The 20782-nt window shown below is 54.7% G+C and overlaps 3 protein-coding genes across 3 annotated transcripts in view; 2 read left to right on the top strand and 1 right to left on the bottom strand.

The window, feature by feature from the left end:
• Positions 1-8854, top strand: part of LOC144609533 (U4/U6.U5 tri-snRNP-associated protein 1-like) — a 54964-nt gene extending 46110 nt beyond the window's left edge. Inside the window, exons 3-7 of the mRNA XM_078428038.1 lie at positions 2177-2267; positions 3894-4029; positions 5656-5745; positions 7466-7587; positions 8714-8854. Of these exons, the coding sequence (XP_078284164.1) occupies positions 2194-2267; positions 3894-4029; positions 5656-5745; positions 7466-7587; positions 8714-8732 (441 nt within the window). The 5' untranslated portion in view covers positions 2177-2193 and the 3' untranslated portion in view covers positions 8733-8854. The remainder of the gene's footprint in view (positions 1-2176; positions 2268-3893; positions 4030-5655; positions 5746-7465; positions 7588-8713) is intronic.
• The window catches only part of LOC144609632 (cystatin-C-like), a 369350-nt gene that overhangs the window by 40570 nt on the left and 307998 nt on the right, over positions 1-20782 (top strand). The window lies entirely within an intron of this gene.
• LOC144609326 (putative RNA-binding protein EIF1AD) lies at positions 12459-18284 on the bottom strand. The gene is made up of 4 exons (XM_078427752.1): positions 18152-18284; positions 15948-16056; positions 14337-14372; positions 12459-13485 (listed from the first exon to the last, which is right to left on the bottom strand). The coding sequence occupies exons 1-4, from the start codon at positions 18189-18191 to the stop codon at positions 13278-13280; spliced, it is 393 nt and encodes a 130-aa protein (XP_078283878.1). The 5' UTR covers positions 18192-18284; the 3' UTR covers positions 12459-13277.

Genomic DNA, 20782 nt, shown 5'->3' with positions numbered 1-20782 from the left:
GGACACAATGAATAGGACACAATAAATGATGGGGATTTGATGGCACTGAGCCTGTACTCGCTGGAGTTGAGAAGAATGGGAGGGGGGGGCTCATTAAAACTTACCGAATAAAGAGACCACATTTGGAGTATTGTGTTCAGTTCTGGGCACCGTGTTAGCGGAAAGATATTGTCAAGCTTGAAAGAGTTCCGTAAAGATTTACGAGGATGTTGCCAGGACTAGAGGGTGTGAGCTACAGGGAGAGGTTGAGCAGGCTGGGTCTCTATTCCATGGAGCGCAGGAGGATGAGGGGAGATCTTACAGAGGTGTACAAAATCAGGAGAAGAATAGATCGGATAGTCTTTTACCCAGAGTAGGGGAATCGAGGACCAGAGGACACAGGTTCAAGGTGAAGGGGAAAAGATTTAATAGGAATCCGAGGGAATCCGAGGGTGTGTGGAACGAGCTGCCGGAGGAGGTAGTTGAGGCTGGGACTATCCCAACGTTTAAGAAACAGTTGGACAGGTACATGGATAGGACGGGTTTGGAGGGTTATGGACCAAGCGCAGGCAGGTGGGACTAGGGTAGCTGATGTGGGCGAGTTGGGCCGAAGGGCCTGCTTCCACACTGTATCACTATTCTATGACTCTAACGAAAAGGCCTGGACAGAGTGGATGTGGAGAGGATGTTTCCACTAGTGGGAGAGTCTAGGACCAGAGGGCACAGCCTCAGAGTCAATAGTCAATAGTCGTTTATTTGTTACATACAAATAAATGTGCAGTGAAATGAAACATTACCCGCAGTTGAACAATAAGACCAATAAGAATAATCAATAAAAATGCAATAACACATACAATCATAGACTAACACCAAACAAAAAGAAACATCCATCACAGTGAGTCTCCTCCAGTCACCTCCTCACTGTGATGGAAGGCCACAATGTCTTTTCTCTTCCCCTGCCGTCTTCTCCCGCGGTCACGCTGTTGAAGTTGCCACGTCGGGGGGGTCGGGGCTCCCGACATTGAAGCCCCCGCTGGGCGGTGAAAGGTCCGCGGCCTATTCCAGGCAGCGCAGGACGGTGAAAAGTCCGCGGCGGGCCGACCCAAGCCCCGCGATTCGGGGCGGGCGAACACGCTGCCTCTGCCGCTGCCGGAGCTAGCTCCCGATGTCGGCCCCCATCCAGGGGCCTGCGGGCTTCCGACATCCACGCGGCCCACGGCGAAGCCTTCGGAGACGAGTCGCAGCCGCTCCCGCAGCATCCGAAGGCAGCCAGCGCCACAGGTGGTGAGTCCGGGCCTCGGGCTCTGCGATCCAGAGCCCCAGGTGGTCCCAGGTGCATGGCCGGTGGTAGGCCGCAGCGGGAACGGAGACACGACACAGAAACAAAGGTCGCGTCTCCGTTCAGGAGAGAGAATTTTACAGTTCCTGTTCCCTCCCACCCCATAACATACAAACCCTACACCATATTAAAACTACAATTCATACAAAAACAACAAAAAACACAAAAGACAGACGGACTGCAGGCAGCTAAAAGGACGTTCCTTTAGAACGGAGATGAGGAGGAATTTCTTTTGTCAGAGGGTGGTGAATCAGTTAAAGTACAGATTGAGAGGTTCTTGAATAGTGTGAGTGACGTCCGAAATGTTGAAAATTATAAGGTACTAGACCAAGTGGACCATTGGGCCTAAACCTCTCCTGCATTGGTGCAGCATCCTCTCCTCCCCCCACCCCCCTCCCCTCTCTCCTCAAACCCCCCCCCCCCTCCCCTCTCTCCTCAACCCCCCCCTCCCCTCTCTCCTCAACCCCCCCTCCCTTCTCCTCCCCTCCCCCTCCCCTCCTATTAAACTTTAAAAAGTGAATAACTTAAAAAATATAACACCGATTTCAATGAAACTACTTGCATTATGACTAAAGTGACAATGGTGAGTAAGGTGGGCCTAAAACTGTCGCGCTATCTTGCACCGTTTTGGCTGAAGTTCAGTCACAAACAAGATAGCAAACGAGAGTTTTAGTATATAGATTTCTGAGGCAAAGAGTGATAGATTTTCGATTAGCGCGGGTGTCGGGGGGTTATGGGAGGAATGTTGGGGTCGAGAAGGAGAGATAGATCAGCCACGATTGAACGGCAGAGTAGACTCGATGGGCCGAATGGCCTAATTGTGCTCCTATCACTCCTCAACATGTCTTCCCTCCTCAGGGCTGCTGGACACTACGATGCAGAAAGTGGCTCGAATCCGGTCATCCGCCAAGACTCTGCCGTCCACCGTCTACGCCATCGAGGATAAAATGTAGGTGCCCGGGTTTGGTTTGGAGATTAGCAGTCGCGGTGGCGCAGCGGTAGAGTTGCCGCCTTACAGCGAATGCAGCGCCGGAGACCCCGGTTCCATCCCGACCGCAGGTGCTGTCTCTACGGAGTTATAGACAATAGGTGCAGGAGGAGGCCATTCGGCCCTTCGAGCCTGTACGCACCGCCATTCAATGTGATCATGGCTGATCATTCTCAATCAGTACCCCGTTCCTGCCTTCTCCCCATACCCCCTGACTCCGCTATCCTTAAGAGCTCTATCTAACTCTCTCTTGAATGCATTCAGAGAATTGGCCTCCACTGCCTTCTGAGGCAGAGAATTCCACAGATTCACAACTCTCTGAGTGAAAAAGTTTTTCCTCATCTCCGTTCTAAATGGCCTACCCCTTATTCTTAAACTGTGTGGCCCCTGGTTCTGGACTCCCCCAACATTGGGAACATGTTTCCTGCCTCTAACTTGTCCAATCCCTTAATAATCCTATATGTTTCAATAAGATCCCCTCTCATCCTTCTAAATTCTGGTGTATGCAAGCCTAGTCGCTCCAGTCTTGTCCGTTCTCCCCGTGACCTGCGTGGGTTTTCTCCGAGATCTCCGGTTTCCTCCCACACTCCAAAGACGTGCAGGTTTGTAGGTTAATTGGCTTGGTAAATGTAAATTTTTTCGTGTGTGTGTAGGATGTTGTTAGTGTGCGGGGATCGCTGGGCGGCGCGGACCCGGTGGGCCGAAGGGCCTGTTTGCGCGCTGTATCTCTAAACTAAACTAATGCAGCGCGGAAACAGGCCCTTTGGCCCACCGGGTCCGCGCCGACCAGCGATCCCCGCACACTAACACCATCCTACACCCACTCGCAAGGGACAATTTTGTACAAGTACCAAGCCAATTAACCTACAAACCTGCACGTCTGTGGAGTGTGGGAGGAAACCCGAAGATCTCGGAGAAAATGCGCGGGGGCGGGGGGAAGATACAAACTCCGTACAGACAGCACCCGTAGTCGGGAAGGTTAAGATAGGAATTTCTTTATCCAGCGGGTGGTGAACCTGTGGAATTCTTTGCCGCAGAAGGCTGTCAATAAATATAAGAAAATAACTGCAGATGCTGGTACAAATTGAAGGTATTTATTCACAAAATGCTGGAGTAACTCAGCAGGTCAGGCAGCATCTCAGGAGGGAAGGAATGGGTGACGTTTCGGGTCGAGACCCTTCTTCAGACTGATGTCAGGGGGGCGGGACAAAGGAAGGATATAGGTGGAGACGGGAAGATAGAGGGAGATCTGGGAAAGAGGAGGGGAAGAGAGGGACAGAGGAACTATCTAAAGTTGGAGAAGTCGATGTTCCCTGACCTGCTGAGTTACTCCAGCATTTTGTGAATAAATGCTGTCAATGAATATATTTTTAAAGCAGAGATAGATTCTTGATTAGTACGTGCAGGTTTCTAGGTTAATTGGCTTGGTAAATGTAAAAGATTGTCCCGTGTGTGTGTGTGTGTGGGATAGTGTTAATGTGTGGGGATCGCTGGTGGGCGCGGACTGGTTTTGGGGTGAAGGCGGGGGAATGGAAAGCTGGATGAGTTGCGTTAAGGCGGGCTGTAACGGGCTCTGTGCGGTTGCAGGCTGATCGACGACAAGTACAGCCGGAGGGAGGAGTACCGCGGCTTCACCCAGGAGTTCAAGGAGAAGGAGGGCTATCGTCCCGACGTGAAGATCGATTACGTCGACGAGTCGGGCAGGAGGCTGACGCCCAAGGAGGTGAGAAGGACCCCGGGCGCCAATCTGTGCACGGACAGTCCGAGAGTGATGCAGGCCCTTCACGCCAACCTGCCCCCGCCCACACCGGTCCCACCCGCCTGCGTTTGGCCCATATCCCTCCAAACCCGTCCCGTCCACGTTCCTGTCCCGTAAATGTCGTTTACATTCCCTCCCTCGACAACCTCCTCTGGCCCAAAAATGCTGGAGTAACTCAGCGGGACTGGCAGCATCTCTGGAGAGAAGAAACCGGTGATGTTTCGGACCCATCCTTGGGGTGAGATTTTTATATTTAGAGATGCAGCGCAGAAACAGGCCCACCGGGTCCGCTCCGCCCAGCGATCCCCGCACATTAACACTATCCTACACACACTAGGGACAATTTTTACATTTGCCCAGCCAATTAACCTACAAACCTGCACGTCTTTGGAGTGCGGGAGGAAACCGAATATCTCGGAGAAAACCCACGCAGGTCACGGGGAGAACGTACAAACTCCGCACAGACGGCGCCCGTAGTCAGGATCGAACCTGAGTCTCTGGCGCTGCATTCGCTGTAAGGCGGCAACTCTACCGCTGCGCCACCGTGCCGCCGTGAGGAGGGAAAGATTTAAGAGGAAGCCGAGGGGTGACTTTTTTTTGCACATCGGGTGTATGGAACGAACTGCCGGAGGAGTCGGTTGGCCCAGTCCGAAGAAGGGTCTCGGCCCGAAACGTCACCCATTCCTTCTCTCCCGAGACTGCTGCCTGTCCAGCTTCTTGTGTCCATCTTCAGTTACAACCAGCAGCTGCAGTTCCTTCGTACGCAAGGATACAGAGGAGATTTACGAGGATGTTGCTAGGCCCCATCGAGTCTATACTCCGCCATTGAATCATGGCTGATCTATCTCTCCCTCCCAAATCCCATTCTCCTGCCTTCTCCCAGTAACCCCTCTCCCGAGATGCTGCCAGACCCACTGAGTTACTCCGCCATTTTGTGTCTACCTTCGAGCCTCCATGCTGATCTATCTCGCCCTCCCAACCCCATTCTCCCGCCTTCTCCCAGTAACCCCTCTCCTGAGATGCTGCCCGAGTTACTCCGCCATTTTGTGTCTACCTTCGAGCATCCATGCTGACCCGAGCCGAACACGAGGTGCTGCAGGCCGGAACTTAGACAATAGACAAGAGACAATAGGTGCAGGAGGAGGCCATTCGGCCCTTTGAGCCAGCACCGCCATTCAATGTGATCATGGCTGATCATTCTCAGTCAGTACCCCGTTCCTGCCCTCTCCCCATACCCCCTGACTCCGCTATCCTTAAGAGCTCTATCTAGCTCTCTCTTGAATGCATTCAGAGAATCGGCCTCCACTGCCTTCTGAGGCAGAGAATTCCACAGATTCACAACTCTCTGACTGAAAAAGTTTTTCCTCATCTCCGTTCTAAATGGCCGACCCCTTATTCTTAAACTGTGTGGCCCCTGGTTCTGGACTCCCCCAACATTGGGAACATATTTCCTGCCTCTAACGTGTCCAACCCCTTAATAATCTTATACGTTTCGATAAGATCTCCTCTCATCCTTCTGAATGCTTGCACAGTTTGTTTTCCTGCCTCAACTAACCCCCCCCCCCCCCCACCCACCTCTCTGTCACACAGGCTTTCCGACAACTGTCCCACCGATTCCACGGGAAAGGTTCCGGGAAGATGAAGACGGAGAAGCGGATGAAGAAACTGGAGGAGGAGCACGTGAGTATCTATCCGTGCGGGGGGGGGGGGGGGGGGGGCAGGTGCGGGAACCAGGCCCGTTCGGCCCTTCGAGCCTGGAGGCCCGTTACCGGGGAAACTGTCCCCGGTAACCCCCCCCTCCCCCGCCCCCGCCGTCAAACTTCACCACTTCACAAACCAAACGTACAAAATCGGTGCAGGAGGAGGCCGTTCGGCCCTTCGAGCCACCGCCGCCATTCAACATGATCACGGCTGATCGTCCACAAACAGTGCCCCGTTCCTGCCCTCTTCCCCACACCCCTTGATTCCGTCACCACCCAAGAGCCGCATCCAAACCTCTCTTGGAAACATCCAGTGAAACGGCCTCCGCTGCCTTCCGAGGCAGAGACTTCCACAGATTCACAACTCTCTGGGTGAAAAGGTTTTTCCTTATTTTTAAACGGTGACCCCTGGCTCTGCTTTTTTCCTGTCCAATCCCTCAAGAATTTGATAAGATCCCCTCTCGTCCTTCTAAATTCCAGTGAACACAAGCCCAGTCGACCCGTTCTTGCATCGTGTGTCAGTCCTGCCATCCCGGGAATTAACCTGATGAACCTACGCTGCACTCCCTCAAAATAGCAAGGATGGAAGCACAATTAGGCCATTCGGCCCATCGTGCGAGCTCCACCATTCGATCTATCTCTCCCTCCCAACCCCATTCTCCTGCCTTCTCCCCATAACCCCTGACTCCCGCACTGATCAACAATCTGTCTATCCCTGTTTTTAAAATATCCACTGACTTGTGGCCTCCACAGCCGTCTGTGGCAACGAATTCCACAGATTCACCGCCCTCTGACTAAAAGAAATTCCTCCTCATCTCCATCCTAAAGGAACGTCCTTTAATTCTGAAGCTGTGCCCTCTGGTCCTAGACTCTCCCACTAGTGGAAACATCCTCTCCGCATCCACTCTATCCAGGCCTTTCACTAGTCGGCAAGTTTCAATGAGGTCCCCACCTCATCCTTCTAAACTCCAGCACGGAAAGGGACATCATCTGGATAGAGTGGATGTGGAGAGGATGTTTCCACTAGTGGGAGAGTCTAGGACCAGAGGGCACAGCTTCAGAATGAAAGGACGTTTCTTTAGGAAGGAGATGAGAGGGGGTGATTTCTTTTAGTCAGAGGGCGGTGAATCTGTGGGATTCGTTGCCACAGACGGCTGTGGAGGCCAAGCCAGTGGATATGTTTAAAGCCGAGACAGATAGATGAGCAGGAACTATTTGCCAATGGGGCCAAGTGTCTCCAGCTTGGATTCACTGCCTCTCCCCCTCATCAGAGCCTTGAGAGGACTGATGGGTGCCCTTCTTGAGGGATGGAAAGGGGGGGGGGAGAGGAAGAGGAAGGGAGGAGGGTATTGGATCGAGCTCCAGGGAACTGCCCCCCCCCTCTAACCAACTCATCTGCTCTCCCCCTCCTCTCTCTCTCCCCCTCCTCTCTCTCTCCCCCCTCCTCTCTCCCCCCCCTCCTCTCCCTCTCCCCCCTCTCTCTCTCTCCCCCCCTCTCTCTCTCTCCCCTCTCTCTCTCTCTCTCTCTCTCTCTCTCTCTCTCTCTCTCTCTCTCTCTCTCTCTCTCTCCATTCCTTCCCTCTCTCTCCCCCTCTTCCCTCTCTCTCCCCCTTTCCTCTCTCCCTTCCCTCTCCCCTCTGCCTCTCTCTCCCACTCTCCCTCCCTCCCTCTCTCTCTCCCCCACTGCGGTCATTGTGCAGCTGCTGAGGAAGATGAGTTCCAGCGATACTCCGCTGGGCACGGTGGCGCTCCTGCAGGAGAAGCAGAAGGCCCAGAAAACGCCGTACATCGTGCTGAGTGGAAGCGGCAAGAGCATGAACGTGTACGTGAGACCTGGGGGGCTGGGAGGAACCGGAGACAGGGGGCTGGGAGGACCAGAGGGGGGCTGGGAGGACTAGAGGGGACTGGGAGGACTGGAGGGGGGGTTGGGAGGACCGGAGGGGGGCTGGGAGGACCGGAGGGGGGCTGGGAGGACCGGAGGGGGGCTGGGAGGACCGGAGGAGGGCTGGGAAGACCGGAGGAGGGTTGGGAGGACTGGAAGAGTTGGGAGGACTGGAGGGGGGTTGGGAGGACCGGAGGGGGGTTGGGAGGACCGGAGGGGGGTTGGGAGGACCGGAGGGGGGTTGGGAGGACCGGAGGGGGGCTGGGAGGACCGGAGGGGGGTTGGGAGGACCGGAGGGGGGCTGAAAGGACCGGAGGGGGACTGGGAGGACCGCAGGGTGCTTGGGAGGACCGGAGGGGGGGGTTGGGAGGACTAGAGGGGGGTTGGGAGGACTAGAACGGGCTGGGAGACTAGGAGGGGTTGGGAAGACTCCCGCCCCCTCCCCTGACATCAGTCTGAAGAAGGGTCTCAACCCGAGATGTCACCCATTCCTTCTCTCCCGAGATGCTGCCTGACCCGCTGCATTACTCCAGTATTTTGTGTCCACCTTCGATTTAAACCACCTTCGATTTAAACATGTTCCCAATGTTGGGGGAGTCCAGAACAAGGGGCCACAGTTTAAGAATAAGGGGTAGGTCATTTAGGACTGAGATGAGGAAAAACTTTTTCAGTCAGAGAGTTGTGAATCTGTGGAATTCTCTGCCTCAGAGGGCACTGGAGGCCAATTCTCTGAATGCATTCAAGAGAGAGCTAGATAGAGCTCTTAAGGATAGCGGAGTCAGGGGGTATGGGGAGAAGGCAGGAACGGGGTACTGATTGAGAATGATCAGCCATGATCACATTGAATGGCGGTGCTGGCTCGAAGGGCTGAATGGCCTCCTCCTGCACCTGTTGTCTATGGTCCTCCGTCCGGCACCTCGTTCCAGTCAGGTTTGGGGGTGCCATCTTGCCCGGTGTTTGTGTGTTAGGCTCGTCTGCTCTGTGTGTTGGGCCCTTTGTTCAGGGGCTGTGGGGAGTTTGGGGTATCTTATTCCATGTTTTATTTAATTTTTTTTCCCTTTTACAGAAACACGATCACCAAGTGAATCTCGACCAAACGATGAGCTGGAGCGGACGAGAGGGCGTAACGAGCTGTAGGGTGGAGGGGGGATGGATTGTGTGTGTTTGTGTGTGTGTTATTACCCAGTTTCTTTGCCTCTGTCTTTACTGTGTACATTTAATAAAAGTTCCTTTTTTCCTAAAGGGCCTTGCGCCTGACCTTGCGCGTCTGTGTAATTTCATAACTCGTAGGGCCAGAATTAGGCTGTTGGGCCCATCGAGTCTACTTCGCCATTCAATCATGGCTGACCCATCACATTCCTGACACACTTGGGGCAGGAAACATGTTCCCGATGTTGGGGGAGTCCAGAACCAGGGGCCACACACAGTTTAAGAATAAGGGGTCGGCCATTTAGAACGGAGATGAGAAAAAACTTTTTCAGTCAGAGAGTTGTGAATCTGTGGAATTCTCTGCCTCAGAAGGCAGTGGAGGCCAATTCTCTGAATGCATTCAAGAGAGAGCTGGATAGAGCTCTTAAGGATAACGGAGTCAGGGGGTATGGGGAGAAGGCAGGAACGTGGTACTGATTGTGGATGATCAGCCATGATCACAGTGAATGGCGGTGCTGGCTATTGTCTATTTCTCCCCATAACCCCTGACTCCGCTATCCTTAAGAGCTCTATCTAACTCTCTCTTGAAAGCATCCAGAGAATTGGCCTCCACTGCCTTCTGAGGCAGAAAATTCCACATATTCACAACTCTTTTGAGTGAAAACATTTTTTCTCATCTCCGTTGTAAATGGCCTGGCCCTTATTCTTAAACTGTGTGGCCCCTGGTTGATTGAATGAATGAACGGGGTACTGTTTGAGAATGATCAGCCATGATCACATTGAATGGCGGTGCTGGCTCGAAGGGCCGAATGGCCTTCCTCCTGCACCTGTTGTCTATTGTCTAATGACACCTTATTGTAACGTGACAAATTGTCGTGAGATTCTTGGGTATGCAAAGAGTGGCCACGTAAAGGGCGCCGCCAAAGTATTCCATGTGGTTCTCCTATCGGCACCTCCTAGTTTACACACACAACGCGGAAACGGGCCATTCGGCTCACCGAGCCCGTGCCGACCAGCGATCGATCGCCTGTTCACGCACACGAGTTCTACTTCCCCATCCAACATGCCAGGGGCGATTTACAGAGGGACAATTAACTGACAAACCTGCACGTCTGGGATGTGGGAGGAAACCGGAGCAATACAATACAATACAATATATCTTTATTGTCATTGTACAGGGGTACAACGAGATTGGGAATGCACCTCCCATACGATGCAATAAATTAATTAGCTAGTCAGTATTAATTTAAACAACCCAATGAAACAAATTGGAACAGTTTTAAAATAGAATAAAGTGCAAGTAGATCTGTGCTGGTTCACTGTGCGATGTGACCATCCGGCTCAGCAGGACCGGTTCATGGCAGCTATGGCCCTGGGGATGAAGCTGTTCCTGAGTCTGGAGGTGCGGGCATAGAAGGCCTTGTATCGTCTGCCCGATGGAAGGAGTTCGAACAGACTGTCGCAGGGGTGTGAGGAGTCTTTGTGGATGCTGGTGGCTTTTCTGAGGCATCGTGTGTTGAAGATGATCTCCAAGGCTGGTAGCTGTGTACCGATGGTCCTCTGAGCTCCATGGACTACCCGCTGAAGAGCTCTCCTCTCTGCCTCCGTGCAGCTGAGGTACCACACAGGGATGCCATGTGTTAGGATGCTCTCTATGGTGCAGCGGTAGAAGGTCGTCAGCAGCTGTTGGGGTAGACCAGACTTCTTCAGTGTTCTCGGGTAGAACAGTCGTTGCTGTGCCTTCTTGACCAGTGCAGCAGTGTTAGTGGACCATGTTAGGTCCTCCGAAATGTGAGTGCCCAGAAACTTGAAGCTGGACACTCTCTCCACACTGTCCCCGTTGATAAAGATCGGGGCGTATTCCCCGTTGTGTGGCCTACGGAAGTTGATGATCAGCTCCTTGGTCTTGGTGGTATTTAGGGACAGGTTGTTATCAGAGCACCAGTCCGCCAGGTTCTGCACCTCCGCTCTGTAATTTGTTTCATCACCGTTGGTGATCAGCCCGGAGATAGCCCAGTCACGGGGAGAACGTACAAACCACGCACGCACGCAAACACACACACACAGATGGCCAGTGTCTTTTTTTGCCTAAACTCTCATCTGCAGTTTAGTTTAGAGATACAGCCCCTTCGGCCGACTGAGTCCAGCGATCCCTGCACATTTAACACCATCCCACACACACACACCCACTAGGGACGATTTACAATCTTTACCGAAGCCAATTAACCTACAAACCCGTGCGTCTCTGTGGAGTGTGGGAGGAAGCCGGAGCACCTGGAGAAAACCCACGAGGGGAACGTACAGACAAGCACCCCGTGGTCGGGATCGAACCCGGGTCTCTGGCGCCGTGAGGCGGCAACTCTACCGCTGCGTCTACCTGTCGCAGGTGAGTTCTGCTGCAGTTGTACAGGGCATTGGTGAGACCACACCTGGAGTATTGCGTACAGTTTTGGTCTCCTAATCTGAGGAAAGACATTCTTGCCATAGAGGGAGTACAGAGAAGGTTCACCAGATTGATTCCTGGGATGGCAGGACTTTCATGTGAAGAAAGACTGGATAGACTCGGCTTGTACTCGCTGGAATTTAGAAGACTGAGGGGGGATCTTATAGAAACGTACAAAATTCTTAAGGGGTTGGACAGGCTAGATGCGGGAAGATTGTTCCCGATGTTGGGGAAGTCCAGAACAAGGGGTCACAGCTTAAGGATAAGGGGGAAGTCTTTTAGGACCGAGATGAGAACTTTTTTTTCACACAGAGTGGTGAATCTGTGGAATTCTCTGCCACAGAAGGTAGTTGAGGCCAGTTCATTGGCTATATTTAAGAGGGAGTTAGATGTGGCCCTTGTGGCTAAAGGGATCAGGGGGTATGGAGAGAAGGCAGGTACAGGTTACTGAGCTGGATGATCAGCCATGATCATATCATATCATATCATACACATACAGCCGGAAACAGGCCTTTTCGGCCCACCAAGTCCGTGCCGCCCAGCGATCCCCGTACATTAACACTATCCTACACACACTAGGGTCAATTAACCTACATACCTGTACGTCTTTGGAGTGTGGGAGGAAACCGAAGATCTCGGCGAAAACCCACGCAGGTCACGGGGAGAACGTACAAACTCCGTACAGACAGCACCCGTAGTCAGGATCGAACCTGAGTCTCCGGCGCTGCATTCGCTGTAAAGCAGCAACTCTACCGCTGCGCTACCGTGCCGCCATATTGCATGGCGGTGCGTACAGGCTCGAAGGGCCGAATGGCCTCCTCCTGCACCTATTTTCTATGTTTCTATTGGAGCGGTGTGTGTGCAGTCGAGAGAATGAATCGGACAAACACTTTGCATTTGTAACATTTTTAATTTATATACAGAAAGAAAGAAAACCAGCTTATCCTGTTCCACTCTCTGGCCCTCACGAGGGGCAGCAGTTAGATCAGATATCATCTGTCAGACCGCAGTGATGGAGAAAGAGGGAGGGGGAGGGGTAGGTGGAGAAAATAACAGGCTCCAATTCAAGTCGACGGTCTCAACCGAACTGCCAGGGAGAGGAGAGGGTGTTTCCCCTCCTGGTTCTACCTCCGCTGTGAAATCCGGCCTTGAATCTGTCTTCTACTCCCCCCCCAACCCCCCTCCCCTCAAATCTTTCACCCCCCCCCCTCCCCCAAACACCAGGAGAAGGTCCACCTGCCAGGATTCAAAGAGGGAGCACTTTTTTACAGCTTGATCCTGCAGCAGTTCAAACTCTGCTGGAGTTCAAGCTCCAGGTTTGAAGTGCAGGTCAAACTCCAGAGGAGTAACTCGAGCGGGTCAGGGCGGCATCCCTGGAGAACACGGGGGGGGCAGTTTAGTTCAGAGATACAGCGCGGAAACAGGCCCTTCGGCCCACCGGGTCCGCGCCGACCAGCGATTCCCCACCATCCCACACACACACCGGGGACGATTTACGTTCGTGCCAAGCCGATTAACCCTCAAACCCTTCGCACGTCTTCGGAGTGTGGGAGGAAGCCGAAGATCTCGGTGAAAACACGCGTGGGGGGGGGGAACGTGCGAACACCGTACAGACAGCGCCCGCGGTCGGGATCCAACCCGGGTCTCTGGCGCTGCAAGCGCTGTAGGGCGGCAATGATACGTTCTCCGGAGATGCTGCCTGGGCGGGTGGGACTGGTGAGGATGGGACACGTTGGTCGGATTGACGGTTGCTGTGGGATCGTGTGACACCCTCCCCCGTCCGTCTCTCGGGCAGAAACAAAACGGGGAGCATTCAGCTCCGCCACGGCGAACTGAGCTTCGCGGAGAGATTCGCCACCCCCTCGGGTCACGGGGAGAACGTGCAAACTCCGCGCAGACGGCGCCCGCGGTCGGGATGGAACCCGTGTCTTCGGCGACTCCACCCGCCCCAAATGTACAAACGGCCCGCTTGCCAGCGAAGCTCTGGGGACTGCGGCCCCCCCCCTCCCCCCCCACAGTGTCTCTCCTTCCCTCCTCTTCACTCCTTCACTCCCTCCCCCTCTCCCTCCTCCTCACTCTCCTCGCTCTCCCAGTATTCGTAGTTCCGCCGGTTGGTGTTGACGAAGAGATCGCCGTAGTCTTCCGAGTCCCCACTGGACTCCCCCTCCCCCTCCCCCTTCCCCTCCCCCTCCCCCTTCCCCTCCGCCCCCCTCTCCTCCACCGACACTCGGTCCCTCTGGGCATCGCTGCGGAGAGAGACGCAGAGATCAGCAGCCGCGCATTACCTGCACCACTCCTCCCTCCCTCCTCTCCCTCCCTCCTCTCCCCATCACTCACCCCCTCCCTTCTCCCCCATCCCTCCTTCCTCTCCCCATCCCTCCCCTCCCCTCTCCCCATCCCTCCCTCCTCTCCCCCTCCCTACCCTCCTCTCCCCCTCCCTCCTCTCCTCTCCCCATCCTTCCCTCCTTCCCTCCTCTCGATCCCTCCCTCCCTCCCTCTTTACCCCCATCCCTCCCTCCCCTCCCCATCACTCACCCCACCCCTTCTTCACCCCCTCCTCCCCCTCCCCATCCCTCCCTCCCTCTTTCCTCTCCAGATTCCTCCCTCCCTCTCCCGCCCCTCTCTCCCTCTCTACCCCCTCACTCCACACAGCCTCTCCCTCTCTACCCCCTCACTCCCTCTCTCCATCCCTCCCTCCACCCCCTCATTTCCTCTCTCACTCCCTCTACCCTCATTCTCTCCCTCTATCCCCCCCTCTCTTTACCCCCCTCCCTCCCTACCCCTCACTCCCTCTCTCTACCCCCTCCCTCCCACTCTCTCCATCCCTCTCTCTACCCCCCTCCATCCCTTCTACCCCCCTCCATCCCTTCTACCCCCCCCACTCCCTTCACATCCTCCCCCCCCCCCGGTACACGAGGGTCCCCAGAGAGAGGGTGGGGGTGGGGCGCACGGCGGGAGGTTTATTGGGGGACGGTGGGACGAGTAGGACCGGGGCGTTTTGGCCGGCAGGGATAGGTCGGGCCGAAGGGCCTGTATCTGTGTTGCGCGACCATGTGGAGTGGGGAAGGGGGAGCAGACGGACAGACGGAACGCTCACCTGTCTAGACTCTCGGGTTCTGTGAAGCCGGCCGGCCTGGGGAGAGACGAGACCAAGGCAGGTCAGAGACGGGAACAGATCCCCGTCCACCGCACTGACCCACACACAAACCCCCCCACCCCTCCCCCCACCCCGTCCCTCCCCCCCACCCCCTCCCACACCACCTCCCCCCCACCCCCTCCCACACCACCTCCCCCCATCCCCTCCCACACCTCTGCCCCCCCCTACACCCCCCCTCGCTCTCCCCCCCTCCCACACCTCCCCCCCTCCCACACCACCCCCCCACCCCCTCCCACCAACCCCTCCCACACATCCCCCCCACACCACCCCCTCCCACACCTCCCCCCTCCCGCTCCCACTCCCACCTCCCCCCACCACACCCCTCCTCCCTCTCCCACCCACCTCCCCCCACCCCAGTCTGAAGAAGGGTCTCGACCCGAAACGTCACCCATTCCTTCTCTCCCGAGATGCTGCCCGACCCGCTGAGTTACTCCAGCATTTTATGAAATAAATACCTTCGATTTGTACCGGCATCTGCAGTTATTTTCTTACAAACATGTTCCCGATGTTGGGGGAGTCCAGAACTAGGGGCCACTCACAGTTTAAGAATAAGGGGTACACCATTTTTGAACGGAGATGAGGAAAAACATTTTCACTCAGAGAGTTGTGAATCTGTGGAATTCTCTGCCTCAGAAGTCAGTGGAGGACAATTCTCTGAATGCATTCAAGAGAGAGCTGGATAGAGCTCTTAAGGATAGCGGAGTCAGGGGGTATGGGGAGAAGGCAGGAACGGGGTACTGATTGTGGATGATCAGCCATGATCACATTGAATGGCGGTGCTTGTTGTAATTTGTGGTCCGGTATCTGTTATACCTTTGTTATGACTGGATGGACCACAAGTACAGGTGTTTAAAAGGTTTAAAGGCTGGACCTTAAATCCAGGCTGTTTATTCCAAGGCCACCTGGAACTAGAGTGACCACCAAATCACCTCATTCTCTTATATACACGTTACTACACAGGCAAACAAAGTAGTCCTTGTGATACGACAAAGTAGTCCTTGCAATATCACAACAGTGCTGGCTCGAAGAGCCGAATGGCCTCCTCCTTCACCTGTTGTCACTGTACCTCGGTACACGAGTGCTGGAGTAACTCAGCGGGTCAGGCAGCATCTCTGGAGAACGTGGATCTCTGGTGAGGGGGAACCAGAGGAAAGGGCCAGGGGCAGTCGGGCTTAGCGTCGAGATGCAGGGGGGGGGAAACAGGCTCTTCGGCCCATCGGGTCCGCGCCGCCCAGCGATCCCCGCACACTAACACTATCCTACACCCACTCGGGACAATTTTTTACATTTTACCCGGTCAATTAACCTACAAACCTGCACGTCTTTGGAGTGTGGGAGGAAACCGAAGATCTCGGAGAAAACCCACGCAGGTCACGGGGAGAACGTACAAACTCCGTAGAGACGGCGCCCGTAGTCAGGATCGAACCCGGGTCTCCGGCGCTGCATTCGCTGTAAGGCAGCGACTCTACCGCTGCGCCACCGTGATACAGCGTGGAAACAGGCCCTTCGGCCCGCCGAGTCCGTGCCAGCCCCCCCTCCCGGCCCCCCTACCATGCTCCCTGTTGCCGCAGCTGCTTGATGTGGTCCTTGTAGAGGATGCAGGTGATCTCCGCCTTCACCTTGCCCCCCTCCTCGATGGGGTCCACGATCAGGAAGTCACCTGTGGGATCGAGCGAGACCATGACACGCGGGGAAGTCAAGCTCCAGTCCAAGCGCTGACCCGTCTCACAGCGCACAGGCCCTTCAGCCCACAGTCCATACTAACCCATTTTAGCATCTTCGTACAGCACCTTCTGCCCACAGTCCATGCTAACCCATCTCACAGGCCCTTCTGCCCACCCAGTCCATGCTAACCCATCTTAGAGCTGTACCGGCCCTTCACCCTTCCCAGTCCCTACTAACCCATCTCTGAACATACAGGCCCTTCTGCCCATCCGGTCTCTGCTAACCCTTCATAGGGTCTTCGTACAGAATCTTCGGCCCACCCTGTCCATGCTAACCCGTCTCAGAGCCGTAGAGGCCCTTCATCCCACCCAATCTATGCTAACCTGTCTTAGAGACATACAGGCCCTTCAGCCCACAGTCCATGCTAACCCGTCGGACCATACAAGCCCTTCGGCCCCCCAGTCCATTGCTAACCCATCTTAGCATCTTAGTACAGACCGAAGGTATTTATTCACAAAATGTTGGAGTAACTCAGCAGGTCGGGCAGCATCTCAGGAGAGAAGGAATGGGTGACGTTTCGGGTCGAGACCCTTCTTCAGACTGATGTCAGGGGGGCGGGACAAAGGAAGGAAGGTGGAGACAGGAAGGCAGTGGGAGATCTGGGAAGGAGGAGGGGAAGAGAGGGACAGAGGAACTATCTAAAGTTGGAGAAGTTGATGTTCATACCACTGGGCTGCAAGCTGCCCAAGCGAAATATGAGGTGCTGTTCCTCCAATTTGCGGTGGGCCTCACTATGGCACTGGAGGAGGCCCATGACAGAAAGGTCAGACTGGGAATGGGAGGGGGAGTTGAAGTGCTCAGCCACCGGGAGACCAGTGCCATAGTGAGGCCCACCGCAAATTGGAGGAACAGCACCTCATATTTCGCTTGGGCAGCTTGCAGCCCAGTGGTATGAACATTGACGTCTCCAACTTTAGATAGTTCCTCTGTCCCTTTCTTCCCCTCCCCTCCCCCTTCCCAGATCTCCCTCTATCTTCCTGTCTCCACCTATATCCTTCCTTTGTCCCGCCCCCCCTGACATCAGTCTGAAGAAGGGTCTCGACCCGAAACGTCACCCATTCCTTCTCTCCCGAGATGCTGCCCGACCTGCTGAGTTACTCCAGCATGTTGTGTCTATCTTCGATTTAAACCAGCACCTGCAGTTCCTTCCTCCACACACACAGTGTCCCGTCAGTGCGGTCCCGTCACACCCACACCCGCAGTCACACGCATGTACACTCACACGCATTCACACACTCGCACGCACACTTACACGCACTCACACGTACACTCTCACACACACACTCTCAGTCACACACTCACACCCACCCATACACATGCACACACTCAGTCACACACACACAGTCACACCCCCCCTCCCACACACACTCACTCACACACTCACATGCACGCACACACTCTCCCGGGGTCAGACACACAGAGTGAAGTTCCCTCAACACTGTCCCGTCTCACACACACCCTCTCACACACACCCCACACCCTCACACACACACATCCCACATTCACACACACCCCACACACATTCACACACACACTCACACACACACATCCCACATTCACACACACCCCACACACACACACACACACCCCCCACACTCACACACACTCTCACAGTCACGCATGCACACACACATTCTCCCGGGGTCAGACACACAGACACACAGAGTGAAGTTCCCTCACACACACACACACTCAGTCACACAAACACACACACACCCACACATGCACACACACTCATTCACACTCTCACACACAGTCGCACGCACACATTCGCCCGGGGTCAGACACACACAGAGTGAAGTTCCTTCAACACTGTCCCGTCTCACATACACACACCCCACACACACACACCCCCCACACACACACCCCACACACACACACCCCACACTCTCACACACAATCTCACACACACCCCACACAGTCACACACACACAGTCACACATACACACACTCTCTCTCACACACACACCCCACACTCACCCCACACACACACACCCCACACACACACACTCCATGGCTGGGCCTCTCACCTCTCTTGATCCAGATGTTCTTGCGGAACTTGGTGGGCATGCTGGCGAGGAATCGGGCGCCCTGCTCGGTCTGCACCTGGTGTAGGTTGTTCCCCGGCGAGGCCACCACCTGCAGCGGGTAGTTGCATCAGTCACGGTTAAGCGCCCCTCCGTCCGCACGCCCCAAGGTGCGCAAAGGGCCGCCGCAGGGGGACGCACCGCGGGGCACGGTCTGGGAACAGCCGCGTCCGAGACCCCCAAGAAAGAGGCAGGGAATTGCGGACCGTCGCACAAACCTCCCTCCCTCCCTCCCACTGACTCCATCCACACCTCACGCTGCTTCGGCAAGGCCAGCAGCACAATCAAGGACCAGTCTCACCCCCCCCCCCCCCCGGTCTCACTCCCTCTCCCCCCCTCTCCCATCGGGGCAAGAGGTACAGAAGTGTGAACGCGCACACCTCCAGATTCAGGGGCAGTTTCTTCCCGGCTGTTATCAGGCAACTGAACCGTCCTCTCACCAACTAGAGAGCGGTCCTGAACGACCGTCCACCCCACTGGAGACCCTCAGACTATCCTCGATCGGGCTTTACCTCGCACTAAACGCTATTGCCTCAACTACCTCCTCCGGCAGCTCGTTCCACACACCCACCACCCTCTGTGTGAAAAAGTTACCCCTCGTATTCCTATTAAATCTTTTCCTCTTCACCTTGAACCCCTGTCCTCTGGTCCTCGATTCCCCTACTCTGGGCAAGAGACTCTACCCGATCTATTCCTCTCCTGATTTTGTAAACCTCTGTAAGATCACCCCTCATCCTCCTGCGCTCCATGGAATAGAGACCCAGCCTGCTCAACCTCTCCCTGTAGCTCACACCCTCTAGTCCTGGCAACATCCTCGTAAATCTCTTCTGAACCCTTTCAAGCTTGACAATATCTTTCCTCTAACACGGTGCCCAGAACTGAACACAACGCTCCAAATGCGGTCTCTTTATTCGATAAGTTTCAATGAGGCCCCCCCTCCCATCCTTCTCAACTCCAGCCAGTACAGGCCCAGTGCCATCAAATCCCCATCATTTATTGTGTCCTATTCATTGTGTCCTTGTGCTCTGACCCACAACATAGAACGCTCCCAGTGCACGTGCCCCCAAAACCCTCCATCACACAAGCAGGCCATTCAGCCCACCACATCTGTGCAACCCATCGAGAACCGACCGACCCACCCACCCTTGGGCCTGTTGCTGGCCAGGCCTTGGTATCGTTTACATATCAGCCAAAACATTATGACCTGATGAGCCATAAACAAGATGGCCGCCCGCCTAATATGCCGTTGGTCCTCCGTGTGCAGCCCCATACGCAGCAGGGTGCGATGCACTGTGTATTGTGACACATTCCTCCCGTCACCACCGTTAACATTTCCCGTGACTTGTGCCAGTCGACCTTCTGTCGTTTCGGACCAGACGGGATAGCCTTCGTTGCCCCTCGCGCATCGATGAGCCTTGGGCGCCCAACACCCTGCCTGTCGCCGGTTTGTGGTTTGTCCCTTCTCGGACCACTGTTGGTGGGTACTCACCACTGCTGACCGGGAGCACCCCACAAGCCTTGCCGTTTCACAGATGCTCTGACCCAGTCGTCTGGCCACAACAATTTGGCCCTTGTCAAAGTCGCCCAGGTCTTTACCCCTGCCCATTTCTCATGCATCCGACACGTCAACTTCAAGAACTGACGGTTCACTTGCTGCCTAATATATCCCACCCCTTGACAGGTGCCATTGTAACAAGATAATCAATGTCATTCACTTCGCCTGTCAGTGGTCGTAATGTTTTGGCTGATCAGTGTATCTGTAACACTGTAAATGGATCGATTGTAATCGTGTATAGACACAAAACGCTGGAGTAACTCAGCGGGTCAGGCTGCATCTCTGGAGAGAAGGGACGGGTGACGTTTCAATAGACAATAGGTGCAGGAGTAGGCCATTCGGCCCTTCGAGCCAGCACCGCCATTCAATGTGATCATGGCTGATGATCATTCTCAATCAGTACCCCGTTCCTGCCTTCTCCCCAAACCATAGAAACATAGAAAATAGGTGCAGGAGTAGGCCATTCGGCCCTTCGAGCCTGCACCGCCATTCAATATGATCATGGCTGATCATCCAACTCAGTATCCCGTATCTGCCTTTTCTCCATACCCCCTGATCCCTTTAGCCACAAGGGCCACATCTAACTCCCTCTTAAATATAGCCAATGAACTGGCCTCAACTACCTTCTGTGGCAGAGAATTCCACAGACTCACCGCTCTCTGTGTGAAGAAATGTTTCCTCATCTCGGTCCTAAAAGACTTCCCCCTTATCCTTAAGCTGTGACCCCTGGTTCTGGACTCCCCCAACATCAGGAACAATCTTCCCGCATCTAGCCTTTCCAACCCCTTAAGAATTTTATATGTTTCTATAAGATCCCCCCTCAGTCTTCTAAATTCCAGCGAGTACAAGCCTAGTCTATCCAGTCTTTCTTCATATGAAAGTCCCGCCATCCCAGGGATCAATCTAGTGAACCTTCTCTGTACTCCCTCTAAGGCAAGAACGTCTTTCCTCAGATTAGGAGCCCAAAACTGCACACAATACTCCAGGTGCGGTCTCACCAAGGCCCTGTACAACTGCAG

This window comes from Rhinoraja longicauda, chromosome 34 (assembly GCF_053455715.1).
Source record: "Rhinoraja longicauda isolate Sanriku21f chromosome 34, sRhiLon1.1, whole genome shotgun sequence".
NCBI classification, from domain to species: Eukaryota; Metazoa; Chordata; class Chondrichthyes; order Rajiformes; family Arhynchobatidae; genus Rhinoraja; species Rhinoraja longicauda.
This window is presented reverse-complemented; position numbering and strand designations above follow the sequence as displayed.